We start from the raw sequence: 23,679 nt of genomic DNA on the forward strand, positions 1-23,679 counted from the left end.
GATAACTGTTTTTGGCAATTTCACCATTGGAGACTTAAGGTTTGAGGAAGTTGAAACTCAGGGGGTGGATGCTCAGGAAAGTCTAGATATATCTGAAAGACCACTGTATCATCTACTTTATATGCAGTACCATAGAACTTAAGGAAGGTCAGTGGTAATCTTCATTTTCGTCTAGCAGCTGTGTTGCAGTTTTAATTTTTTTATGACATGTATTTGTTGAAACCTGGAAAGAGTCATATCTAAAAGAATAATTTCTAATGTGATAAATGAAGTGTGAGTTTAACCTCAGGACTAAGATTCAGACTTCCCATGTCATCAGGTTGCAATATCACAGACAGTGCCTTAGCCATTGTGTATGCCACATAGGTGCATAGCAGCATTAGAAGCCTTAGAAAAGGAAGTGCTTTCATTTTCTGTGGCATCCTATGGATGTTGCTATGACATCCAGCATAGGACTCCCTGTATCAGAGGGTCTACTAAAAACAAGGATACACTAAAAGTACATAATGGAGATTTCAAGGTGTTTCCTTTATTGAATGTGAAAACTAGAAAGTTAGTTTTTTTACCAAAAAGTTAAGTTTGTTAACAATAAAAGGAGTGCAGTAGATATGCTGGATAAGCAAAGTATTACAGATACGGGGAACAAAGTAATTTCATGAGGAGGTTTTCCTATAAAATATTTTGAACTATTTAGAGGACAAGGGCATAGAAAATAATTATTTCCAAAATGCCATACACCTACACCTTTGTCTATTTCAATCAACAGTAACCTTACCTTATTGTCTGTCTTTCTGTTCCATCACAGTAACCAGTGCCTGTATGTTCTGTGTTTATGTTTATATCTCTCTCTCTCTATATATATATACATATATATATATATATATATATATATATATATCTATATATATATCTATATATATATATATATATATATATATATATATGTGTGTGTGTGTGTATGTGTGTGTCTATACAAAAGCACGCAACACACACACACACACACACACACACACACACACACACACACACACACACACACACACACACACACACACACACACACACACACACACACACACACACATACACACAGACACACACGCACTCTGGAGTGCACCCACGATGAGGGTTCCTGCAGTCTGGGTTTGTTGGCTGAACACCTAACTCTACATCATCTTTTGAATTGCCCCCCCCACCCCAAGAAAGCATGATATTAGATTGTCCTGGTCCATCTTCCTTCCCACCAAAGGATAGGCAAGCCTTTACTCCCCATGCCAGCCAGCTTCAAGAGTTTCTCAAGCCTCAAAATGAACTTACGACAGCTGGCCCAAAGTCAAGGCCCAACAGAGCTAGGCAGGCAATTTGACCCTTCATTACTGAAAACTGCACATCTTGGCAAGTTTGAGTCACTTTAAAAATATAGATAGATTGACAGATAGAAAGAGATAGATAGATATAGATATATAGTCATTTTGAAAAAGATAAACCTGAAACCATAATACTGAAAGACCAAATTGCTTAGGATCCCAATATGAATAAATCTTGAATACCAAATCTTCCTACCAAGTATGAACCCAGAAACGAGTACAAACATGAGCCCTGAAGGGGTGTGGACCCAAGAATGAGTGTTAACATGAGTCCTGAAGGGGTGTGAATCCAAGAATGAGTACAAACATGAGCCCTGAAGGGGTGTGGACCCAAGAATGAGTGCTAACATGAGTCCTGAAGGGGTGTGGATCCAAGAATGAGTGCTAACATGAGCCCTGAAGGGGTGTGGACCCAAGAATGAGTGCTAACATGAGTTATGAAGGGGTGTGAACCCAGGAACGAGTACGAACATGAGACCTGAAGGGGTGTGGACCCAAGAATGAGTGCTAACATGAGTCCTGAAGGGGTGTGAACCCAAGAATGAGTACGAACATGAGCCCTGAAGGGGTGTGGACCCAAGAATGAGTGCTAACATGAGTCCTGAAGGGGTGTGGAACCAAGAATGAGTGGTAACATGAGCCCTGAAGGGGTGTGGACCCAAGAATGACTGCTAACATGAGTCCTGAAGGGGTGTGAACACAAGAATGAGTACGAACATGAGCCCTGAAGGGGTGTGGACCCAAGAATGAGTACTAACATGACTCCTGAAGGGGTGTGGACCCAAGAAGGAGTGCTAACATGAGCCCTGAAGGGGTGTGGACCCAAGAATGAGTGCTAACATGAGTCCTGAAGGGGTGTGGAACCAAGAATGAGTGCTAACATGAGCCCTGAAGGGGTGTGGACCCAAGAATGAGTGCTAACATGAGTTCTGAAGGGGTGTGAACCCAAGAATGAGTACGAACATGAGCCCTGAAGGGGTGTTGACCCAAGAATGAGTGCTAACATGAGTCCTGAAGGGGTGTGGACCCAAGAATGAGTGCTAACATGAGCCCTGAAGGGGTGTGGACCCAAGAATGAGTGCTAGCATGAGTCCTGAAGGGGTGTGAACCCAAGAATGAGTATGAACATGAGCCCTGAAGAGGTGTGGACCCAAGAATGAGTGCTAACATGAGTCCTGAAGGGATGTGGACCCAAGAATGAGTGCTAACATGAGCCCTGAAGGGGTGGGGATCCAAGAATGAGTGCTAACATGAGTCCTGAAGGGGTGTGGACCCAAGAATGAGTGCTAACGAGTCCTGAAGGGGTGTGAACACAAGAATGAGTGCGAACATGAGCCCTGAAGGGGTGTGGACCCAAGAATGAGTACTAACATGAGTCCTTAAGGGGTGTGGACCCAAGAATGAGTGTTAACATGAGTCCTGAAGGGGTGTGAATCCAAGAATGAGTACGAACATGAGCCCTAAAGGGGTGTGGACCCAAGAATGAGTGCTAACATGAGTCCTGAAGGGGTGTGGACCCATGAATGAGTGCTAACATGAGTCCTGAAGGGGTGTGGATCTAAGAATGAGTGCTAACATGAGCCCTGAAGGGGTGTGGACCCAAGAATGAGTACGAACATGAGCCCTGAAGGGGTGTGGACCCAAGAATGAGTGCTAACATGAGTCCTGACGGAGTGTGAATCCAAGAATGAGTATGAACATGAGTCCTGAAGGGGTGTGGACCCAAGAATGAGTGCTAACATGAGCCCTGAAGGGGTGTTGACCCAAGAATGAGTGCTAACATGAGTTCTGAAGGGGTGTGAACCCAGGAACGAGTACGAACATGAGACCTGAAGGGGTGTGGACCCAAGAATGAGTGTTAACATGAGTCCTGAAGGGGTGTGAATCCAAGAATGAGTACGAACATGAGCCCTGAAGGGATGTGGACCCAAGAATGAGTGCTAACATGAGTCCTGAAGGGGTGTGGATCCAAGAATGAGTGCTAACATGAGCCCTGAAGGGGTGTGGACCCAAGAATGAGTGCTAACATGAGTTCTGAAGGGGTGTGAACCCAGGAACGAGTACAAACATGAGACCTGAAGGGGTGTGGACCCAAGAATGAGTGCTAGCATGAGTCCTGAAGGGGTGTGAACCCAAGAATGAGTACGAACATGAGCCCTGAAGGGGTGTGGACCCAAGAATGAGTGCTAACATGAGTCCTGAAGGGGTGTGGAACCAAGAATGAGTGCTAACATGAGCCCTGAAGGGGTGTGGACCCAAGAATGACTGCTAACATGAGTCCTGAAGGGGTGTGAAGACAAGAATGAGTACGAATATGAGCCCTGAAGGGGTGTGGACCCGAGAATGAGTACTAACATGAGTCCTGAAGGGGTGTGGAACCAAGAATGAGTGCTAACATGAGCCCTGAAGGGGTGTGGACCCAAGAAGGAGTGCTAACATGAGCCCTGAAGGGGTGTGGACCCAAGAATGAGTGCTAACATGAGTCCTGAAGGGGTGTGGAACCAAAAATGAGTGCTAACATGAGCCCTGAAGGGGTGTGGACCCAAGAATGAGTGCTAACATGAGTCCTGAAGGGGTGTGAACCCAAGAATGAGTACGAACATGAGCCCTGAAGGGGTGTGAACCCAAGAATGAGTGCTAACATGAGCCCTGAAGGGGTGTGGACCCAAGAATGAGTGCTAACATGAGTTCTGAAGGGGTGTGAAACCAAGAATGAGTACGAACATGAGCCCTGAAGGGGTGTTGACCCAAGAATGAGTGCTAACATGAGTCCTGAAGGGGTGTGGACCCAAGAATGAGTGCTAACATGAGCCCTGAAGGGGTGTGGACCCAGGAATGAGTGCTAACATGAGTCCTTAAGGGGTGTGAACCCAAGAATGAGTACGAACATGAGCCCTGAAGGGGTGTGGACCCAAGAATGAGTGCTAACATGAGTTCTGAAGGGGTGTGGACCCAAGAATGTCTGCTAACATGAGCCCTGAAGGGGTGTGGACCCAAGAATGAGTGCTAACATGAGTCCTGAAGGGGTGTGGACTCATGAATGAGTGCTAACATGAGTCCTGAAGGGGTGTGGACCCAAGAATGAGTGCTAACATGAGTCCTGAAGGGGTGTGAACCCAAAAATGAGTGCGAACATGAGCCCTGAAGGGGTGTGGACCCAATAATGAGTGCTAACTTGAGTCCTGAAGGGGTGTGAACCCAGGAATGAGTGCTAACATGAGTCCTGAAGAGGTGTGGACCCAAGAATGAGTGCTAACATGAGTCCTGAAGGGGTGTGGACCCAAGAATGAGTGCTAACATGAGTCCTGAAGGGGTGTGGACCCAAGAATGAGTGCTAACATGAGTCCTGACAGTGTGGACCCAAGAATGAGTGCTAACATGAGTCCTGAAGGGGTGTGAACCCAAAAATGAGTGCGAACATGAGCCCTGAAGGGGTGTGGACCCAAGAATGAGTGCTAACATGAGTTCTGAAGGGGTGTGAACCCAAGAATGAGTACGAACATGAGCCCTGAAGGGGTGTTGACCCAAGAATGAGTGCTAACCTGAGTCCTGAAGGGGTGTGGACCCAAGAATGAGTGCTAACATGAGTCCTGAAGGGGTGTGGACCCAAGAATGAGTGCTAACATGAGTCCTGAAGGGGTGTGAACCCAAGAATGAGTACGAACATGAGCCCTGAAGGGGTGTGGACCCAAGAATGAGTGCTAACATGAGTCCTGAAGGGGTGTGGACCCAAGAATGAGTGCTAACATGAGCCCTGAAGGGGTGTGGACCCAAGAATGAGTGCTAACATGAGCCCTGAAGGGGTGAACCCAGAATGAGTGCTAACATGAGCCCTGAAAGGGTGTGGACCAAAGAATGAGTGCTAACATGAGTCCTGAAGGGGTGTGGACCCAAGAATGAGTGCTAACATGAGTCCTGAAGGGGTGTGGACCCAAGAATGAGTGCTAACATGAGTCCTGAAGGGGTGTGGACCCAAGAATGAGTGCTAACATGAGTCCTGAAGGGGTGTGGACCCAAGAATGAGTGCTAACATGGGTCCTGCAATAGTGTGGACCCAAGAATGAGTGTTAACATGAGCCCTGAAGGGTGTGGACTCAAGAATGAGTGCTAACATGAGTCCTGAAGGGGTGTGGACCCAAGAATGAGTGCTAATGTGAAACCTGCAATAGTGTGAACCCAAGAATGAGTGCTTACATGGGTCCTGCAATACTGTGGGCCCAAGAATGAGTGCTAACATGGGTCCTGAAGGGGTGTGGACCCAAGAATGAGTGCTAACATGAGCCCTGAAGGGGTGTGGACCCAAGAATGAGTGCTAACATGAGTCCTGAAGGGGTGTGGACCCAAGAATGAGTGCTAACATGAGTCCTGAAGGGGTGTGAACCCAAAAATGAGTGGAAACATGAGCCCTGAAGGGGTGTGGACCAAAGAATGAGTGCTAACATGAGTCCTGAAGGGGTGTGGACCCAAGAATGAGTGCTAACATGAGTCCTGAAGGGGTGTGGACCCAAGAATGAGTGCTAACATGAGTCCTGAAGTGGTGTGGACCCAAAAATGAGTGCTAACATGAGCCCTGAAGGGGTGTGGACCCAAGAATGAGTGCTAACTTGAGTCCTGAAGGGGTGTGAACCCAGGAATGAGTGCTAACATGAGTCCTGAAGGGGTGTGGACCCAAGAATGAGTGCTAACATGAGTCCTGAAGGGGTGTGGACCCAAGAATGAGTGCTAACATGAGTCCTGAAGGGGTGTGTACCCAAGAATGAGTGCTAACATGAGTCCTGAAGGGGTGTGGACCCAAGAATGACTGCTAACATGAGTCCTGAAGGGCTGTGGACCCAAAAATGAGTGCTAACATGAATCCTGAAGGGGTGTGGACCCAAGAATTAGTGCTAACATGAGCCCTGAAGGGGTGTCGACCCAAGAATGAGTGCTCACATGAGTCCTGAAGGGGTGTGGACCCAAGAATGAGTGCTAACATGATTCCTGAAGGGGTGTGAACCCAAAAATGAGTATGAACATAAGTCCTGAAGGGGTGTGAACCCAGGAACGAGTACGAACATGAGCGCTGAAGGGGTGTGGGCCCAAGAATGAGTGCTAACATGAGTCCTGAAGGGGTGTGGAACCAAGAATGAGTGGTAACATGAGCCCTGAAGGGGTGTGGACCCAAGAATGACTGCTAACATGAGTCCTGAAGGGGTGTGAACACAAGAATGGCAGAACATGAGCCCTGAAGGGTGGTGACTGGAATGAGTACTAACCTAACACAGAGGGTGTGGGGACGTGAGAAGGAGTGGGCCCTGAAGGGGTGTGGACCCAAGAATGAGTGCTAACATGAGTCCTGAAGGGGTGTGGAACCAAGAATGAGTGCTAACATGAGCCCTGAAGGGGTGTGGACCCAAGAATGAGTGCTAACATGAGTTCTGAAGGGGTGTGAACCCAAGAATGAGGGCTAACATGAGCCCTGAAGGGTGTTGACCCAAGAATGAGTGCTAACATGAGTCCTGAAGGGGTGTGGACCCAAGAATGAGTGCTAACATGAGCCCTGAAGGGTGTGGACTCAAGAATGAGTGCTAGCATGAGTCCTGAAGGGTGTGAACCCAAGAATGAGTATGAACATGAGCCCTGAAGAGGTGTGGACCCAAGAATGAGTGCTAACATGAGTCCTGAAGGGATGTGGACCCAAGAATGAGTGCTAACATGAGCCCTGAAGGGGTGGGGATCCAAGAATGAGTGCTAACATGAGTCCTGAAGGGGTGTGGACCCAAGAATGAGTGCTAACGAGTCCTGAAGGGGTGTGAACACAAGAATGAGTGCGAACATGAGCCCTGAAGGGGTGTGGACCCAAGAATGAGTACTAACATGAGTCCTTAAGGGGTGTGGACCCAAGAATGAGTGTTAGCATGGGTCCTGCAATAATTTGAACCCAAGAATGAGTGCTAACTTGTGTCCTGCAATATCATGGACCCAAGAATGAGTGCTAAACTGGGTCCTGCAACAGTGTGGACCCAAGAATGAGGGCTAACGTGGGTCCTGCAATACCAGTGGACCCAAGAATGAGTGTTAACATGGGTCCTGCAATAGTGTGCACCCAAGAATGTGTGCTAACATGGGCCCTGCAATAGTGTAGACCTAATAATGAGTGGTAACATGAGTCCTGAAGGGTGTGAATCCAAGAATGAGTGCTAACATGAGTCCTGAAGGTGTGGACCCAAGAATGAGTGCTAACATGAGCCCTGAAGGGGTGTGGACCCAAGAATGAGTGCTAACATGAGTTCTGAAGGGTGTGAACCCAGGAAAACATGAGACCTGAAGGGTGTGGACCCAAGAATGAGTGCTAACATGTGTCCTGAAGGGGTGTGAACCCAAGAATGAGTGCTAACATGAGCCCTGAAGGGTGTGGACCCAAGAATGAGTGCTAACATGAGTTCTGGAAGTGTGAAAACCAGAACGAGTACAAACATCCTGAAGGGTGTGGACCTAAGAATGAGTGCTAATGTGAAACCTGCAATAGTGTGAACCCAAGAATGAGTGCTTATATGGGTCCTGAAGGGTGTGGACCCAAGAATGAGTGCTAACGTGGGTCATGCAATAGTGTGGACCCAAGAGTGAGTGCTAACATGGGTCCTGAAGGGGTGTGAACCTGAAATAGTCAGCACATGATGAGAGAGGAGTGGAGGTGTTGTGCCCAGAATGAGTGCTAACATGAGTCCTGAAGGTGTGGACCAAAGAATGAGTGCTAACATGGGTCCTGCAATAGTGTGGACCCAAGAATGAGTGTTAACATGGGTCCTGCAATAATTTGAACCCAAGAATGAGTGCTAACTTGTGTCCTGCAATATCATGGACCCAAGAATGAGTGCTAACATGGGTCCTGCAATAGTGTGGACCCAAGAATGAGTGCTAACATGGGTCCTGCAATAGTGTGGACCCAAGAATGAGTGCTAACATGGGTCCTGCAATAGTGTGGACCCAAGAACGAGTGCTAACATGAGCCCTGAAGGGGTGTGGACCCAAGAATGAGTGCTAACATGGGTCCTGCAATAGTGTAGACCTAAGAATGAGTGCTAACATGGGTCCTACAATAGTGTGAACCCAAGAATGAGTGCTAACGTGGGTCCTGCAATACCATGGACCCAAGAATGAGTGCTAACATGTGTCCTACAATAGTGTGGACCCAAGAATAAGTGTTAACATGGGTCCTGAAGGGTGTAATGAGTGCTAACATGAGTCCTGAAGGGGTGTGTACCCAAGAATGAGTGCTAACATGAGTCCTGAAGGGGTGTGGACCCAAGAATGACTGCTAACATGAGTCCTGAAGGGCTGTGGACCCAAAAATGAGTGCTAACATGAATCCTGAAGGGGTGTGGACCCAAGAATTAGTGCTAACATGAGCCCTGAAGGGGTGTCGACCCAAGAATGAGTGCTCACATGAGTCCTGAAGGGGTGTGGACCCAAGAATGAGTGCTAACATGATTCCTGAAGGGGTGTGAACCCAAAAATGAGTATGAACATAAGTCCTGAAGGGGTGTGATCCCAGGAACGAGTACGAACATGAGCGCTGAAGGGGTGTGGACAAACACACACACACACACACACACACACACACACACACACACACACACACACACACATATATATATATATATATATATATATATATACACACACACACACACACACACACACACACACACACACACACACACACACACACACACACACACACACACATACTCACACACTTTTCTTTATGCAGGAGATTTCAAACACCAGCTTATCAAGTGTTCCTGTGGTGTGTGAGGTGTGATTGCATGGAGGTAAGTGTTTTTTTTTTTTTTGATTATAATGGAGGCTTGTATGTGAGTGTTTGTGGGTGAAGGTTAGAATAAGTATTAGGGAAGGTGATAGATTTAATGGAATGAGTGTGAAAGTTTTGTAGTATGTGTGTGAGTGTTCCTAGGTTAAAGTGAGAGTAAAATGTAGGTAAGGTGATACTTTTAGTGATTTCTGTGTTTGTGATGGTATACATGCAGAGCGTGAGTGTGTGTGTGTGTGTGTGTGTGTGTGTGTGTGTGTGTGTGTGTGTGTGTGTGTGTGTGTGTGTGTGTGTGTGTGTGTATGTTTGTGTGTATGTGTGTGTGTGTGTGTGTGTGTGTGTGTGTGTGTGTGTGTGTGTGTGTGTCTATGTATGAGTAAAGATGTACCTAGGGCTTTGCCACCCAGTTCCACTTTACTTACGTGTGCCAACCCTGCTTATGGCTCAGATCACAACACTACAGACTGCCTTACCAAAAACTCTTTCCCTAACAGTGCCACTATTCAGACAAATTATGGCTGAAGGCTATGTTAGGGTAATTTTTTGTTGTTGATCAATTGCTAAAAGGAAATGTTTATCTTCTTTTTGCATTTGGTACATTTTTGGTGTTTTTTCCATGATAGTGAGTTTCAGTGTGCAGAAATCAATGTAGCATGAAGCAATATTTTTGCACATTGATTTAAGAGTATATATAAACATGGACACAGACACACACACACACACACACACACACACACACACACACACACACACACACACACACACACACACACACACACACACACACACACACACACACACACACACATATATATATATATATATATATATATATATATATATATATATATATATATATATGAATCTTAAATTATTTCTATAAATGTTTTATATTGATAATAGCAGATATAGTGGCAAAGCAAATGCAGGACATAATACTAGTTTGTTGGGGGGAAGAAGAAAGTGGATAAACTTATTAATATATTACTGATAGCACAAGAAGCACAGAAAGAAGGGAGGGAGTTAGCAGAAACATCACTAGATGCCAAAAAGGCTTTCAGCATAGTACAGTGGAAATATCTGTTTAAATTAATGATGAGTATGGATTTCCAAAGGGATGGAGAGCAGGGCCAAGGAAGATACATGAAGGGCCAGGAGTAAAAGTAAGAGCAAGATTATCACAGGAATTTAAAGTGGGGGAGAGAGGGAATAGGCAGGGGTGCTTCTTAGTCCCTCTTTCCCTATTACTATTTGCCACATATTTAGGACCACTGGCCATATCTATCAGGGAGTCAGAAATAAGAGCATACCAAAGGAGCACTAGGCAGGTCTGATGAAGTCGTTTTATGGGATGAATGAGCTTATCTTTGTGTGTTTTTTAGAATAATAAAAAAAAAACCTGTCAGCTTTGGAAGCCTGTGTGGGTTGGGTTGGGTTTATTTTTTTGTCACTAGGCAGTGTAAGGCGATGCTCCTCTCAGACAATGTATTAATAATGCTTTAACATCCAGGTCAGGATATAAATAATTTTAGTAAAATGGAGAGAATATAAAATAAACCAGAATAAAGCATAAATGTTAGACATAAATATGTGTCAAGAAGAAAAATGATGACTAGGGCAAAGAAGTATGTAACAAGAACTCAAATATCTGGGGATTTGGTTAAAAGGAACCGTGGAAAAATCATCCAGGTTGACTTATGAAAGAGAATTTATAGAACAAAGAAACAAACAGAGACATGGAAACACACCATAAAGACCATAAAGTGCACATAATGTAGCTATATTTTCTGCCACGTATTACATACCTTGCCAAAGTTTTCTTGGACTTGCCAAATTAAGGTTGTTTAAGAAGAATATCTCAGATGATGAGGAACTTTTTTTCAGGACAGATGACAAGCTACAAGTGACATGGGAAAGAGTGACACTACTGAAATATAGAGGAGGTCTAGGAGCATAAGAGAGAATAGATTACTTAAAGGCATATCAAATAGATAACATTTTAAGTCTGATAAATATGTAGCACTGGGCTGACTGGAAAACATCATCTGGGAGGTAACAAATCAGTTTAAAGAGGGGGGTGACTTTGGGGAATTTCATCCAGAATGTTCAAGTGTGGTGGTCCATTTGCTGGTATGAAAAGAGTTATACAATACAAGTGTTGACATTTTTTGAGGGGAAACGCAAAATTGTAGAGAGGTGAGATGTTACCATTGTGGGGCACAAGACATGCTAGAGAGAATGGCATTTTCTGTGTCGGTAGAAGAAGAAAACTGAAGGAGGAATATTCATTCCTATGGGAGATGGAATGAGTGTCTCAAGAGATACTGAGTAGATGGGTAAAATAAAAATGGCCAGAAAAGGGAACGGAGAAGGTACAAAATAGTAAGAGAAATTAACCAGAGAATGGAAGGAGGACTATGAAGGAAATAATAATGTTTGTTAATTTTAACTTGTTAACACAGTTTAATTACTTTTATATAAACGTAAATGTGCCCATGTCACGAGTGATAATTAAATAAAGGTGTTTAAGAAAAACAAAAAAAGGAATGGAGGTGATAAAGGGAAAAGAAAAAAACACAACAGAGAAAATGAGACAAAGTTAGGAAAAGGATTTGCAGTAAGAGATACCAACTCAGATTTTTTGGGGGAAGGATTGTTAAAGGAGCTGCAGGAAGAGATACCAACTGAGATTTGATGGGGAGGTAATTAAACTACCTAGACACATAACAAAGGTGATGCAGCTTAACAGTTTTACCCAGAAGTGATTGTACAGATATTTTTACTTGCTAGCTTGGATGTTCCCCAACACAAGAAAAAAATGCCATAGATGTAAGAAAGGAAAAATAGGATTACGGCTACATATACTCTGGGAATAAGAGAAATTCAAAAATAAATTAAGAATAACCCTAAAAGATTACTAGAAATGCTAACCAGGAGTGAGATTAAATTAACAAAGAAGTTATTCATATTAGGAGCAGACAACAATATAGAGGCAGAACATGTACAATTAACAGTAATAATAATTCTGGTAGGAAAGAAGGCAGTCACAAAGAAATGGAAATAGGAGCAGCCCCAGAATATTGGAAAGTGATAAAAATGGTAACGCAGGTAAGCAGAAAGGAAATGGAACTTACTTACAGGAGGAATGTGAACGGGTTCCTATTACCTGATTGAACATTTAGGTTAGCGAATACCTAAACATTGATCTGGTAATAGCGAAAGCAAAAAAAAGCGAACGGACGATTTAACATAGGAAAATAATTCCCTTGGTGGTTATGCAGATTTTGCCCCTTTCCCCACTGTAGAGCAACCTTGGAGTTGGTATATTTAGTTAGGGGTGGTGTAGGAGGCACAGCCCCCCTGATCAGTGGGTGTGGGGGTAGAAGCCCCCCACTTCATTTTGGTTCAAATTTTTTTTTCTTTGCAGCCAAGGCAATTCATTCCCTATGTTAAATCGGCTGTTCGCTGTTTTAATTTTTTGATATTACCAGGTCGACGTTTAGGTATTCACTAACCTAAATGTTCGATCAGGTAATATAGACGTATGTGGAGATATATAAGAAGATGGAATGGATGATGGATAAAAGTTTAAGAGAGGGACTAGATAGAATAAACAAAATTAGAAATCAAAACATAAAAATATAAGGCGATAAGAAGAAAAATATAAAAAAGAGGGGTGAAAACAAGGGACAGATCCCTCATAAGATAAAGGTGGCAATTCAGATTTTAAAGACTGTAAATAAAGACCTGGCCAAAAGAAACTGAAGTGTAAGGACTGGGAATAGACTACACTTATCTGTAAGTAAGGGGTAGAGGAGATTAACTGAGGAGATAGGAGTTATCAATGAAAAAAATGACAGTACCAGGCAAAACAATTTGATGTAAAATGTTAAACAGACTAAAAAGTTACAATAAAGCACTGACTGTTTTAAAATATAAAGAGCTACTTGATTACTAGATAGCCAAAAACATTATATAGGTTCACAGGTTCATAGGTGTATACTAGGCTAATGGCCCTGGAGCCTTTACAAGCCTAGCCCATAGGATTACCCTGGCATTGTGCTACCCGACCTTAATTCCTAGTGCCTCTGTCAAGAAGAGCCACTGGAGTGATCCCCGGGGTGAATTTTCTATTTCCCATACACTCATCAAAATTTCTCTTGAAGAGGGCCAGTGAGGTGCTCTGCTTGACATGTATGGGAAGTCTATTTCATAGCATGGGCAGTCTCTGGGTTATGAACCTGTCCCTCCAGCATGTTCTGTTGATTGTGGTAATGAGGTTGAGGTCTCTGGAGTGTGTGGTGCGGAGGGATTGGGATTTCTTTAGAAGTAGCATTTCTAACAGAGCTGGGTCAGACATGGCTTTGTAAGTCAAGCAGAGATTGTCTCTAAGTAGGTGATACATGACACAGAATTGTTGGGAGTTTTTTTTAATCTGTCCATATATGACAAGTGTTTAAGGCCTAGGATCCTCTTTGTGAGGTACTTTTGCGGCCTCTCCAGTTGTTGCAGGTGTCTAGTGAGGTAAATGCTAAAAGAGGCATTGTACTCGATGATTGGCCTAATGAGGGAAGAGTAGAGGGAGACAATGACCTCGTTCTTCCTGGATGCAAAACCCTTAGTAATGAGATGTGCCACATAGAAGGACTTTCCTGACCACAGTGGCAACATGGTGGACAAAAGAGAGGTTGTTGTCAACCTGTGTTCCCAGATCTCTTATAACGCCTTCTGTGCTCAGTGGACTACCAGTAATGTAGTAATTCAAGGGAACCAGGTTTTTCCCAAGGGGATGATGACACATTTTTTGGCATTGAGCTTAAGACCATGGTCTTGACACCAGTTGCTGGTGTCATTGAAGCCTTTCTGTAGGATGTCAGCATCACTTGGGGAGTTAATAATAGCTCCCAACTTGCAATTGTCTGTGAACTTTGTCAGCCCGAGTCCCTTCGCCTTGGCCTGGAAATCAGAGAAGTAGATACCAAACAGGACAGGACCCAGGACTGAACCCTATGGGACTCCACTCGTGACTCATCGGCAGTCTGACTTGGAGCCAGCTACTTTCACACTGTGGGTTCTATCTGTGAGCCAGTTTGCAACCTAGCTTAGTCATTTTTTTTATGATTCCTGAGTGGGGAATGGTATCAAAGGCCTTGGCCAGATCAAGGTAGGCTGTATGAACCACCTTGCCTTCATCCACAGCTCTGGTGACTGACTCAAAGAAGTCAAGCAAGTTGAGCAGGCATGATCTACCCTTCACAAAAACCAAACTGTGTAGGATCCGGAGTTTGGAGATTCCCTGTATCCTTGTTTATTAGGTCCATGATGACGCATTCCATAGCTCTACATATCAGACTGTCAGGCTAATTGGGCGATAATTCCCAGGGTCTGTAGTCACTCCTCATTTGTGGAGAGGGCTGACTGTAGCAGTGTGCCATTCAGTAGGGACAAAGCCTGAGGTGAGGCTGTGATTGAACAGGGCACACAGGTGAGGTGCCAGTTCACTCTGTAGTTCATGTAGAACACAGCCAGGGAAATTATCAGGTCCCATAGAAGCTGTAATCTTGGCCTTGGACATTGCTGTTTTAACCTGTGCAGCAGTAACACTGGGTGCCTGGCAATCTACTGGTATTGTGATTGGTCCTTTGGGGGGGGGGGGATAATGGAAAAAAAGCATCAGGTAGCTAGATGGGAAAAAAGATCAAGAAAACATTAGTGGCAGAAAAAGACTGGAATAAAAGACTATATTTTGCAGAGCTACATTAAGTGGTGCTAAAAGGAATTGGATGTTTCTAGGAAATGTGCACACAGCATCAATGCAAATAACTCCTGTTGGTTCTGCCACTCCTACCCCTGTATCCCCACTGCCACCCCCCCTTTAAAGGCTGCAATTAGGCTTATTCCATGCACATATCAACCAATGTCTGTTCATACCTGGAATAAGCCTAATGCTGGTTATTAGACTACCATGCTTGGCTTCTACAACGAGTCCTGATGCAGTAGGAAAAGGCCTCATTCTCTTTCATGAGAAGGATTGCTGCTGGCAAGAACTGCTCAAACCTCTTTACGTCATTTGGTCTTCCCTTGAATCAAAGTCACCAGTATGACAGACGACATCTCTTCCATTTTGCATGGATACTGGCCTTCCATAGCTGACTTTTAGTGGGCTATGAAAGTAACTTTTTTTTATGTGCCAGAGACTAACCAGTGACTCATTCTATAGGTATTCCAAGAGAATTAACACATTACAGATTTATGAGATGACACAGACTGCAAGCAAATGGGAAGAGAAACAGTATACAAAAGAAGGAAAAAAAGTATCATTATATGTAGCAATTCATTCCCTAAATTTAGTGAATGATAATCCATTGGCTTGAAAATAGCTAAAAGTCGTGGAGGAGATTTCCTAATATGCGTTAACATCTACATTTTGTAAAGATGATAGTAAGTAACAAATACTCACCACCATGTTTATTTATACATAACATACCTCTTGGAAGAGAAGGAGTGGGTGTGTAGATGTTTGACATGAGAAATGCAGATCAATTCCAAAAAATGAGAATAATGCTGCTCATCTAGGTGCATGGATCCATTTGCCAAATGTTTTTGTGGTATAAGAGATTTCTGGGAGGTTACAACATGGCTGAGGTATAGGGTGAGGGATCATTTTGAAAAGGGGTGCTAATCCCCTTCAGTATTTTGAAGGATTTGTTTTGGACATAGGAAGCATAAAATACACCACAATCTATAGCTTTAAGACAATGGTATTTAACAAATGGGAAGCAAGAGAACACAGAAGCTGCAGAAGCTATTGGCTGCAACTTCAGAATTTTTTAAATGAGTTGAATACCTAAAAAAATAGTAAAGAACTGTGTGGGACTATTCATCAAATAAAGCTGTTTCAGTAATGGAGTATCTAAGGGGAACATGAAGCCTGCTGCTACTGATGCTTACTATAAGACTCCAAGTGCATTTTGGTGAACAAAACAAGAAAGGATGCTACCTGTAATGGGAGGACTACATGAGTTAATGTAAAACGACATATGTTACTTCAAGCAATGACCATCTCGTGAAGAACTCCTGAAAAGCTAGTTGCAAAAATTTGGTTAGTATACATACATGAATCACAAAAGAGATTAACAGGAGAGGTATACAGGTTATAAAAGAGGATGGTTTATTATAAATTACAAAAGAAATAATACATGTGATGAAGAAAATAACACTGAGGATTCACAATACGGAAAGAAACAGCATCATTCTTGCTTGTAAGTTTGCAATGAAGAATATTCATTTGATTGTGACTTGTGTTCGCAGCAGTGTCTGAAATGAGACTGTTGAACAGATAAAAAAAATGAAACAATGCACTTCTTAAGTGTCTAGTACATGCTGGGTATATTATAGTGTGGATTCTTATATGCACATTGTTTTATGTGCATTTTGTTGTAAAGTAGCATGCCTGACACAGCTGAGGTTTTTGCAGTACAAATTTGACTTGTGCCAGTATGCACAAGACTATTTAATCATGTCTGCATTTATGTTTTTGATGTTGTCTTTGCCTACAGACTTACAAGCACAGACTGGCTTTTTCCAAGTCTTTGGACCCACATTAAAGTCTATTTTTTCCACTTAATTCATATTATGATATTATTCCCAGCACAGCTAGAAACCTCAGATGTCGCCTCAGAACAACAGTAAATATAAATGTAAAAAACATGTAGCACTTGGACAAATGTCCCTTGCTGATACGAAACACTTTTTAGCTAGCGATTAACTTTTGAAAGGTTTTTATTTCTTACTGTGGGAGGTCTTGCTTTTCCAGCCATCACTTGATTGGTGAGAAAACTCTCTTGCTGTTTTACCATTGCTATTAACAACGGATTTATGTCACAGGTCTTTGTAGTTGGCTGTGGAGTGTCAAAAGTAACAATTCTAGTAGAAATGCTTAGGAATAATATATAATTTTTTTCTAATTCTTGCTTACTTTATATAACACAAAAATTCTGATTTATGTATGCATAGGGTTGATTATGAAAAGTCATCATTGCTGTGTGAAATTGTGACCATGTGACTAAAGTGAAAACTAAATGTGTTTTATTTCAGATTTTGCGAAACATGTAAATCTGATGGCTAGATACTGATAGCTAATATTAATATTTTCATTTACATCTACAAATATACTATGACTTTGAAGCAAGTGAAACTTTATAATGTGCATTATTTCCAATAGCAAATGTGTTCAGTGCACTATAGAACAATATGTGTCTGTTAATGTTTAATAAGCCACCTCCAATCAAAATGTTCAGAAATGGGCATATGAATACGAGCTTCTGTCTACATATATGTGTGTGTATTTCTTTGGGTCAGTGTGCAATACCATGAATATGTGTGTGTGCCAAATGGAATGCAGCTGCACAAGTGTTACACTGTATAAATGCAGTTAATTATATGAATGGCTGCAAAACTTACTTATATTTGTCTCTGAGAACACCTGCTCTTTGTGACTGCAAGTGTGTGTGTGTTGCATATGTGTATGTGTGTGTGTGTGTGTGTGTGTGTGTGTGTGTGTGTGTGTGTGTGTGTGTGTGTGTGTGTGTGAGTGTGTCTGTCTTTGTGAACTCATTAGTGTCTTATGTGTAGACCTTTCTTTCACAAATATGTTATTACATGCAGCCCTTTGCAATACCATCCTCTTTTACTACAGGCTTTGTATATATTTTAAAATGAAAAAAAATATCAAACAATAGTCAAACTCAAGCACCATAATAGTTGCAATAGTATTTATATAAATTATTAGTGCTAGGCACCTGTGAAGTTTTACTCCTGCCATTAACAGTTTTTTCATTATTATCAGAAGAATGTTAATAGTTTACAAAACAGGAATCACAACAGGAAAGTGTTCCTTCAGTTGGTAAAATTTGTTAGTTGACAGGTAGCTACTTGTTTATGCTGTTTACCACATGTAAACTACTGCCATAGGACATGGCAGAGATTGTGACTAATAGTCTCAGCTTTTCCTGGCTATCAGGCAAATAAACTTTATTTTTGCAGCTATATTATAGCCAATGGCAAGTGTGAGCAGCATAAAAAAATTGCTTTATTAGTATCAATATAGAGTAAAATAGCTGTTACCTTGACACAGTTTTCACACTCGAATCGTTTGCCACTGTCATGTGACATCTGGTGGCGAATCAGATTTGATTTCCAATTGAAGGCCTTTGGACACTGATCACATTTATATTCCCTTTCCTCTGTATGGATGATCATATGTTGCTCCAGGCTAAAGACAAACAACAAATATGGTTGTGCTTAGTATCACAGAAGATACTTTTAATGAAATATCTGTATTGCCGAATCTGTAGCTAGAATGTCAGAAAGCATGTTTCAAAACTGGCATTCTACATCTAACATACTTTTCTTCCTTTACCAAAAAAAAAAAAATCTCAATAAATTAAGTAATTCATTTTATTTTTACATGACAGTAATGTTTCATAACTAATTTTTTTTTTGTGACTTAGTTGTTGCATCCTTAGTGGTCTGTTCTGGACAGATAGAATTGTTAAATATTAGAAATTGAAAAGTACCACAGAAAAGAGGCACTAGAAAACATTCACAACATTCTCCTGAAAGCACAGAATATATGAAAACTGCACTGCATGAACTAGTTTCCTGTCTCTTTTATATATGGTTTATATAAGTATTTATTTATTAATTATTTGCTGAACAGGCAGTCCCAGTGGGCAGAGCCTTTTTAAACTGGTGACTTGACACTGTATATATGTGAGTTCTACAGGAATAAGTATGCGTAATAGGAAACAGAGGAACTACCGTGACACAGAAAGTAAGCAACAGTTGAAGAAAGTTGTATATGCAACAATCGTATTGTGATAATTGTACTTTGACCTTTTAGACATCAGTAATGGTATAACATTTAAGTGAAGTAAAAGCAGCAGCTTAGCATGTATATTGCACACTAAATGCAGCAAAGCCTTTTGAGTATGAGGTAAGGTTAAAAGCAATAATCCAGAAGAGTAAGTGTGCTTTCTGTTTCATGCCTTGCCACTGAAAAGCAAACAGACAGGTGGCCACTGATGGTATCCTTCACAGTGATATCATCTTCATTCTTTGTTAAATCACCAATAAAATTGTAGCAAAGATGCATGCACATTAATGTAAAAGAAAACACATAATAGCAACATTTTTCATGCATTATACATGTGTTAATGTTTTAATATGAATTTACTCTACTATATTACATAAATTGTTCATTTCCTTCATTCCCATAAACCCAGTTCCTCCTCCTGAACATTTCTCTGCATAGTTGTTCCCAAAGACTCCATTTACTTCCTTGTATTTGTTCTTTCCTTATTCTAAGTATCCCACCCTCTAGTTCTTTTATCTCATTTACAATAGTTAGTACTTCAGCTACAGTTGGTTTCAATTCTGATTTCTCTTTTATAGTAATTACATTTTTGGCAACTAGTAGCATTAAACTTAGCAAGTTCTTACTATTTCTAGGCAATTCAGAGCCTATGTTCAACCTCAAAACAATAATTTCCTTAGTTACAATTATTTGTTCTCCCAACATTTCTGACAAAACAGTCAGTAGGAATTTTTTTAAATCTGCTAACTTGTTACATTCGCAGAACACTTGTTCCCAGTTACCTCTGTCATTCTTATCACATCTGCAGCATTTGTTATCTACTTGAGGAAAAAATATCTGCCTTCTACTTGGGGTTTGTAAATACCTATGCAAATATTTCCATACAAAAATCCTTAATCTTCTGGACTTTGCTTACTTGGGAGACATATTTCAAATGTTCCTTGAGAAACTGTATTTCCAATTTTTCTTCTCAAGCTTTTCTGATCTCTGCTGATTGATTCTTATAGGTATCATAACATTTTATATACCTTACTAATTATTCCCTCTTTTATAGTAGCTTCTGTTGTAGACTTAGTTATAAACTCTACCATAGCTATTTTTCACTTAACACTCTCTTACCCTTTAATCTTTGCCTGTATTCTGCAATTAAACCCAGGTATGGGAGACAGCCTATAACCTGCAGTCCAAATTTCTGCTTGGCCTCATTCCACTCAGTTAACTTTCCCTTCCAAGTTATTTGCTTGCAATAATTTGGTTCCTTTCATAATTTTCTCCAGTAGATTGCAGCTCTCTCTTGCCTATTTTCTGAATACTTATTTGCAGTCATTCCTATTGATAAAATCTACTTTGACCATCTCTATGTTGACTTTGTCCTTAGAATACTTTCTGCTACTTTATTAATATAATGTTCTGTATATTTCTTATTCTCCTTACATACCTACATCAAAAATTCTACTCTCTCTCCTTATTTCCCATCCTCCTCTCCATTTCATCATCATCATCATCATCATCATCATCCCCTTCCGCTTTGATTTATAACCTTCTGATTGTGTTATGTACATGAGCTTTAACTGCATAGCTCTAAAATATCCCATCAAGTCAGGTAATCCTAATCTACCTTGTACTATATGGAGAATCGCCTTATTCCATTTAACTCTTCCTTCTTCCCCTCCCAAATAAATGTCTTCTTTATTAATTACCACCCAGAAGTTCTCCTATGGTAGATAAAAATAAGTCTGACCTGTAGAGAAAATTAAAGAGAATAAAATGATTTTTACTGCTTGTATCTTACTATCCATATCCTTAATTAAAAGCTTCCAGTTTCTAGTTTTTATATTAGCTAGTCTCTTTCCTCATATCCTTAGCTGCCCTAAGACAATACTTTTCGGTACATACACCTAAATACTTCATCTTGTTACGTCTCTATAAATATGGATATTGTTGAACCAATTCATATGTTCCTACATAGTTTACTGTTGCAGCATTTATTTTATCTTCATTCATTTTATATACAGAAAAAGATCCGACACTGTCTCAAAATGTACCATAACAATGAAATTTCCTTTTCTGGATTTATCAAATACAAGATAAGATGATCAGCAAAGAAGGCTATTTTTTTAAGTACTACACTAGTGAATTTGTGAGTTCCTTATCTTATAGGTTAATAGATTAGTATTAAGCTAACTGTCCTTGTGGGCCATTTCAAGTCTAGCCAATTACCCCATGTGAGAATCAAACCCTGCACCTTGTGTCTGTCAGGTAAACACCTTACCCATTATACCAATCTGACACCCACAGGTTCATAAGTATTAGACTAGTTGCCCTTGTGGGCCATTTTAAGCCTAGTCAGTTGCCCTTAGTAAGAATCAAATCTTGTACTTGTCTGTGAGGTAAAGACATTATGCCAACCCCATCTCTGCCACAACAGATAACAAAGGAGAAAGAGGACACCTTTACCTGGCTCCTCTGTTTAAATGCAGTTTGTTAGTGAGGAACCTTCCCACCTTAATTCTTGCCTCTGACACTTCATATAGGATCCTAATTAATCCTGTTATTTTATTAGAGAATGCAAACGTTTCCATGGCCTTATTCATAAAATCCCTACTGATGCTGATGCATGCTTTCTCTTCATTAAGATGTACTAATAATAGTGGTGTTTTCCTAGACTCTGTTTCCCTCTGGATCATCATTGTTCTGTTAATGTTGTCAAGTGTTTCTTCACCTGCACAAAACCACATTCATCCATATATCAATTTGGAAACAATTTTGCCATTCTCTTGGCAAGTATCATGTTTTAAAATTGAAATTTTCTATATGAAGCAGGGTCTAATGGATCGTTGCACTCCTTAGGTAATACAGCCACCAGAACTTTCTTATAAGATGATGGCATTTCCCCACCTTTTAAAATACTGATAAACAAAACTGTCCAGATCATTATGACTTTCTTACTTTTCAACTTTCAAAATTCCACAGGAATATCATCTGTTCCTGGAGATATTCCTTTTGATTAATTTTGTGTATATATATATATATATATATATATATATATATATATATATATAGATTCACTTTATACTCTCAAAATACTGAAATATCGAATTTCAGTATCTCAAGACTATTAAGCTGAAAAACCAAAACACCGAAACCCCAAAAGTGCGAAATTCAAAATCGTGAAAGGGATTGTAGGAGAAAGGCCCAGATATGTGTATAAGAATAAAAAGTGCTTAAAAATGTTATTATGTGGACCATGAGCCAGTTGTGAACTAATCCAGCCCTGAAGATAGAATGAAATCTGGCGCATACCCATGTGGTAAGTGCAAGTTCTGTGGTTTTCTTGAAAGCACAGGTAGGTTTGTACATCCTGATACAGGGAGGATATACACGTTCAAATTGACAGCACAGTGTAATACTACAAATCTGGTCTACTTGGCCACCTGTGCAGCATGTGCCTGTTTTTATGTTGGGATGACGACATGTAGATTACGTGATTGTATGACAGAACATCTATATGACATCTCCAGGAAAATAGACACCGATGCCTTGGCTAAGCATACTATGGTATGTGGCAATGAGCATGAATTTAATTTTCTAGTGATAGATATGATTAAATCTAGTATTAGAGGAGGTGATGTTAAGAATAAAGTTGGATTATCAGGTTACAAGCGAACACTGGTAAGGGTCTCAGTGACAAAATATGCATTAAACCAGTTTTAATGGATAGAGGCATCAGATAGTAGTGTTTTAATAGATGTCATTTTTACATTTAGTAATGTATTTTTCAGTCTTTATTCTCATAAATGTTATGTATTGGTTATTTGCACAGTTATAATAGATTTGTTATATGCATTATTAGATAGGAGAATTAATTAGATGGAAAGTATATGTATTTTTATATTCTGGGTTTAGCTTAAGTCCATGTATTTAGTCTATGTTATGTATTAATTTTTATAACTCATGTATTATTAGATAGCTGAATGAATGAACCTTGTCCCCTCTGCAACAATTTTCTAGGCAAACCAACCATATACTAGCCAGTGCATTTTTTTTTCTTCTCTTCTATAACCTTTCTCTTGTCTCCTTCTCTCCTTATTTTGTCTAATAGTAACTTTAGACCTTTGGGTGTACCAGTACTTATTTGCATCTTAAACTATGCTTTGACTCTATACCACTTTACTTAAATAGACATTTTTTTTCTTTCCAAATAGGTTTAATTCTCCAATGTATTGCAATTTAAATACTTTCTAAGCATTGTATTTTTGTTTAGTATTTGTTTAAGTATTGTATTTTTTCTCTTTTTACCTGCTTGGAGCTTATCTCCCTGGGCCTCTACTGAAAATGGACATGTATCCAGCTAGACTAGCCCAGTCAACAAATGTAAAATAAAATAAAATAAATAAAAATAAAAAATTAGGCGAATGTATGCATGTTCATATATTTTGGACTTACTTCAAGTGATGATTTTGCTATGTGCCTTTAAGTCAATTGGTGATTAATTATTTGACTTGATGATATATAGACTGCACATCTGATGTAAGTTTTTGTCTGATGAAGTAGCCTTGAGCTACAAAAGCGCTCACTTTGGATTAAAACTTTTATATGATATTTAGCAGCAGTGGTCCGGG

The 23,679-nt window shown here is 40.7% G+C and overlaps 1 protein-coding gene across 6 annotated transcripts in view; it reads right to left on the minus strand.

Annotated features, from left to right (window-relative positions):
• The window catches only part of PRDM16 (PR/SET domain 16), a 2,576,872-nt gene that overhangs the window by 265,463 nt on the left and 2,287,730 nt on the right, over window positions 1–23,679 (minus strand). For 4 of the 6 annotated variants that reach the window (XM_044062971.1, XM_044062970.1, XM_044062976.1 and 1 more), the window contains 2 exons: window positions 18,307–18,454; window positions 16,974–17,081 (listed from right to left, as the gene is read on the minus strand). In XM_044062971.1, coding sequence (XP_043918906.1) covers window positions 16,974–17,081; window positions 18,307–18,454 — 256 coding nt within the window. The remainder of the gene's footprint in view (window positions 1–16,973; window positions 17,082–18,306; window positions 18,455–23,679) is intronic. The other 2 variants (XM_044062974.1, XM_044062972.1) reach the window with 1 other exon arrangement.

Source organism: Protopterus annectens, chromosome 2.part1 (assembly GCF_019279795.1).
Source record: "Protopterus annectens isolate FY-2018-M chromosome 2.part1, PAN1.0, whole genome shotgun sequence".
Taxonomy (NCBI): Eukaryota; Metazoa; Chordata; order Ceratodontiformes; family Protopteridae; genus Protopterus; species Protopterus annectens.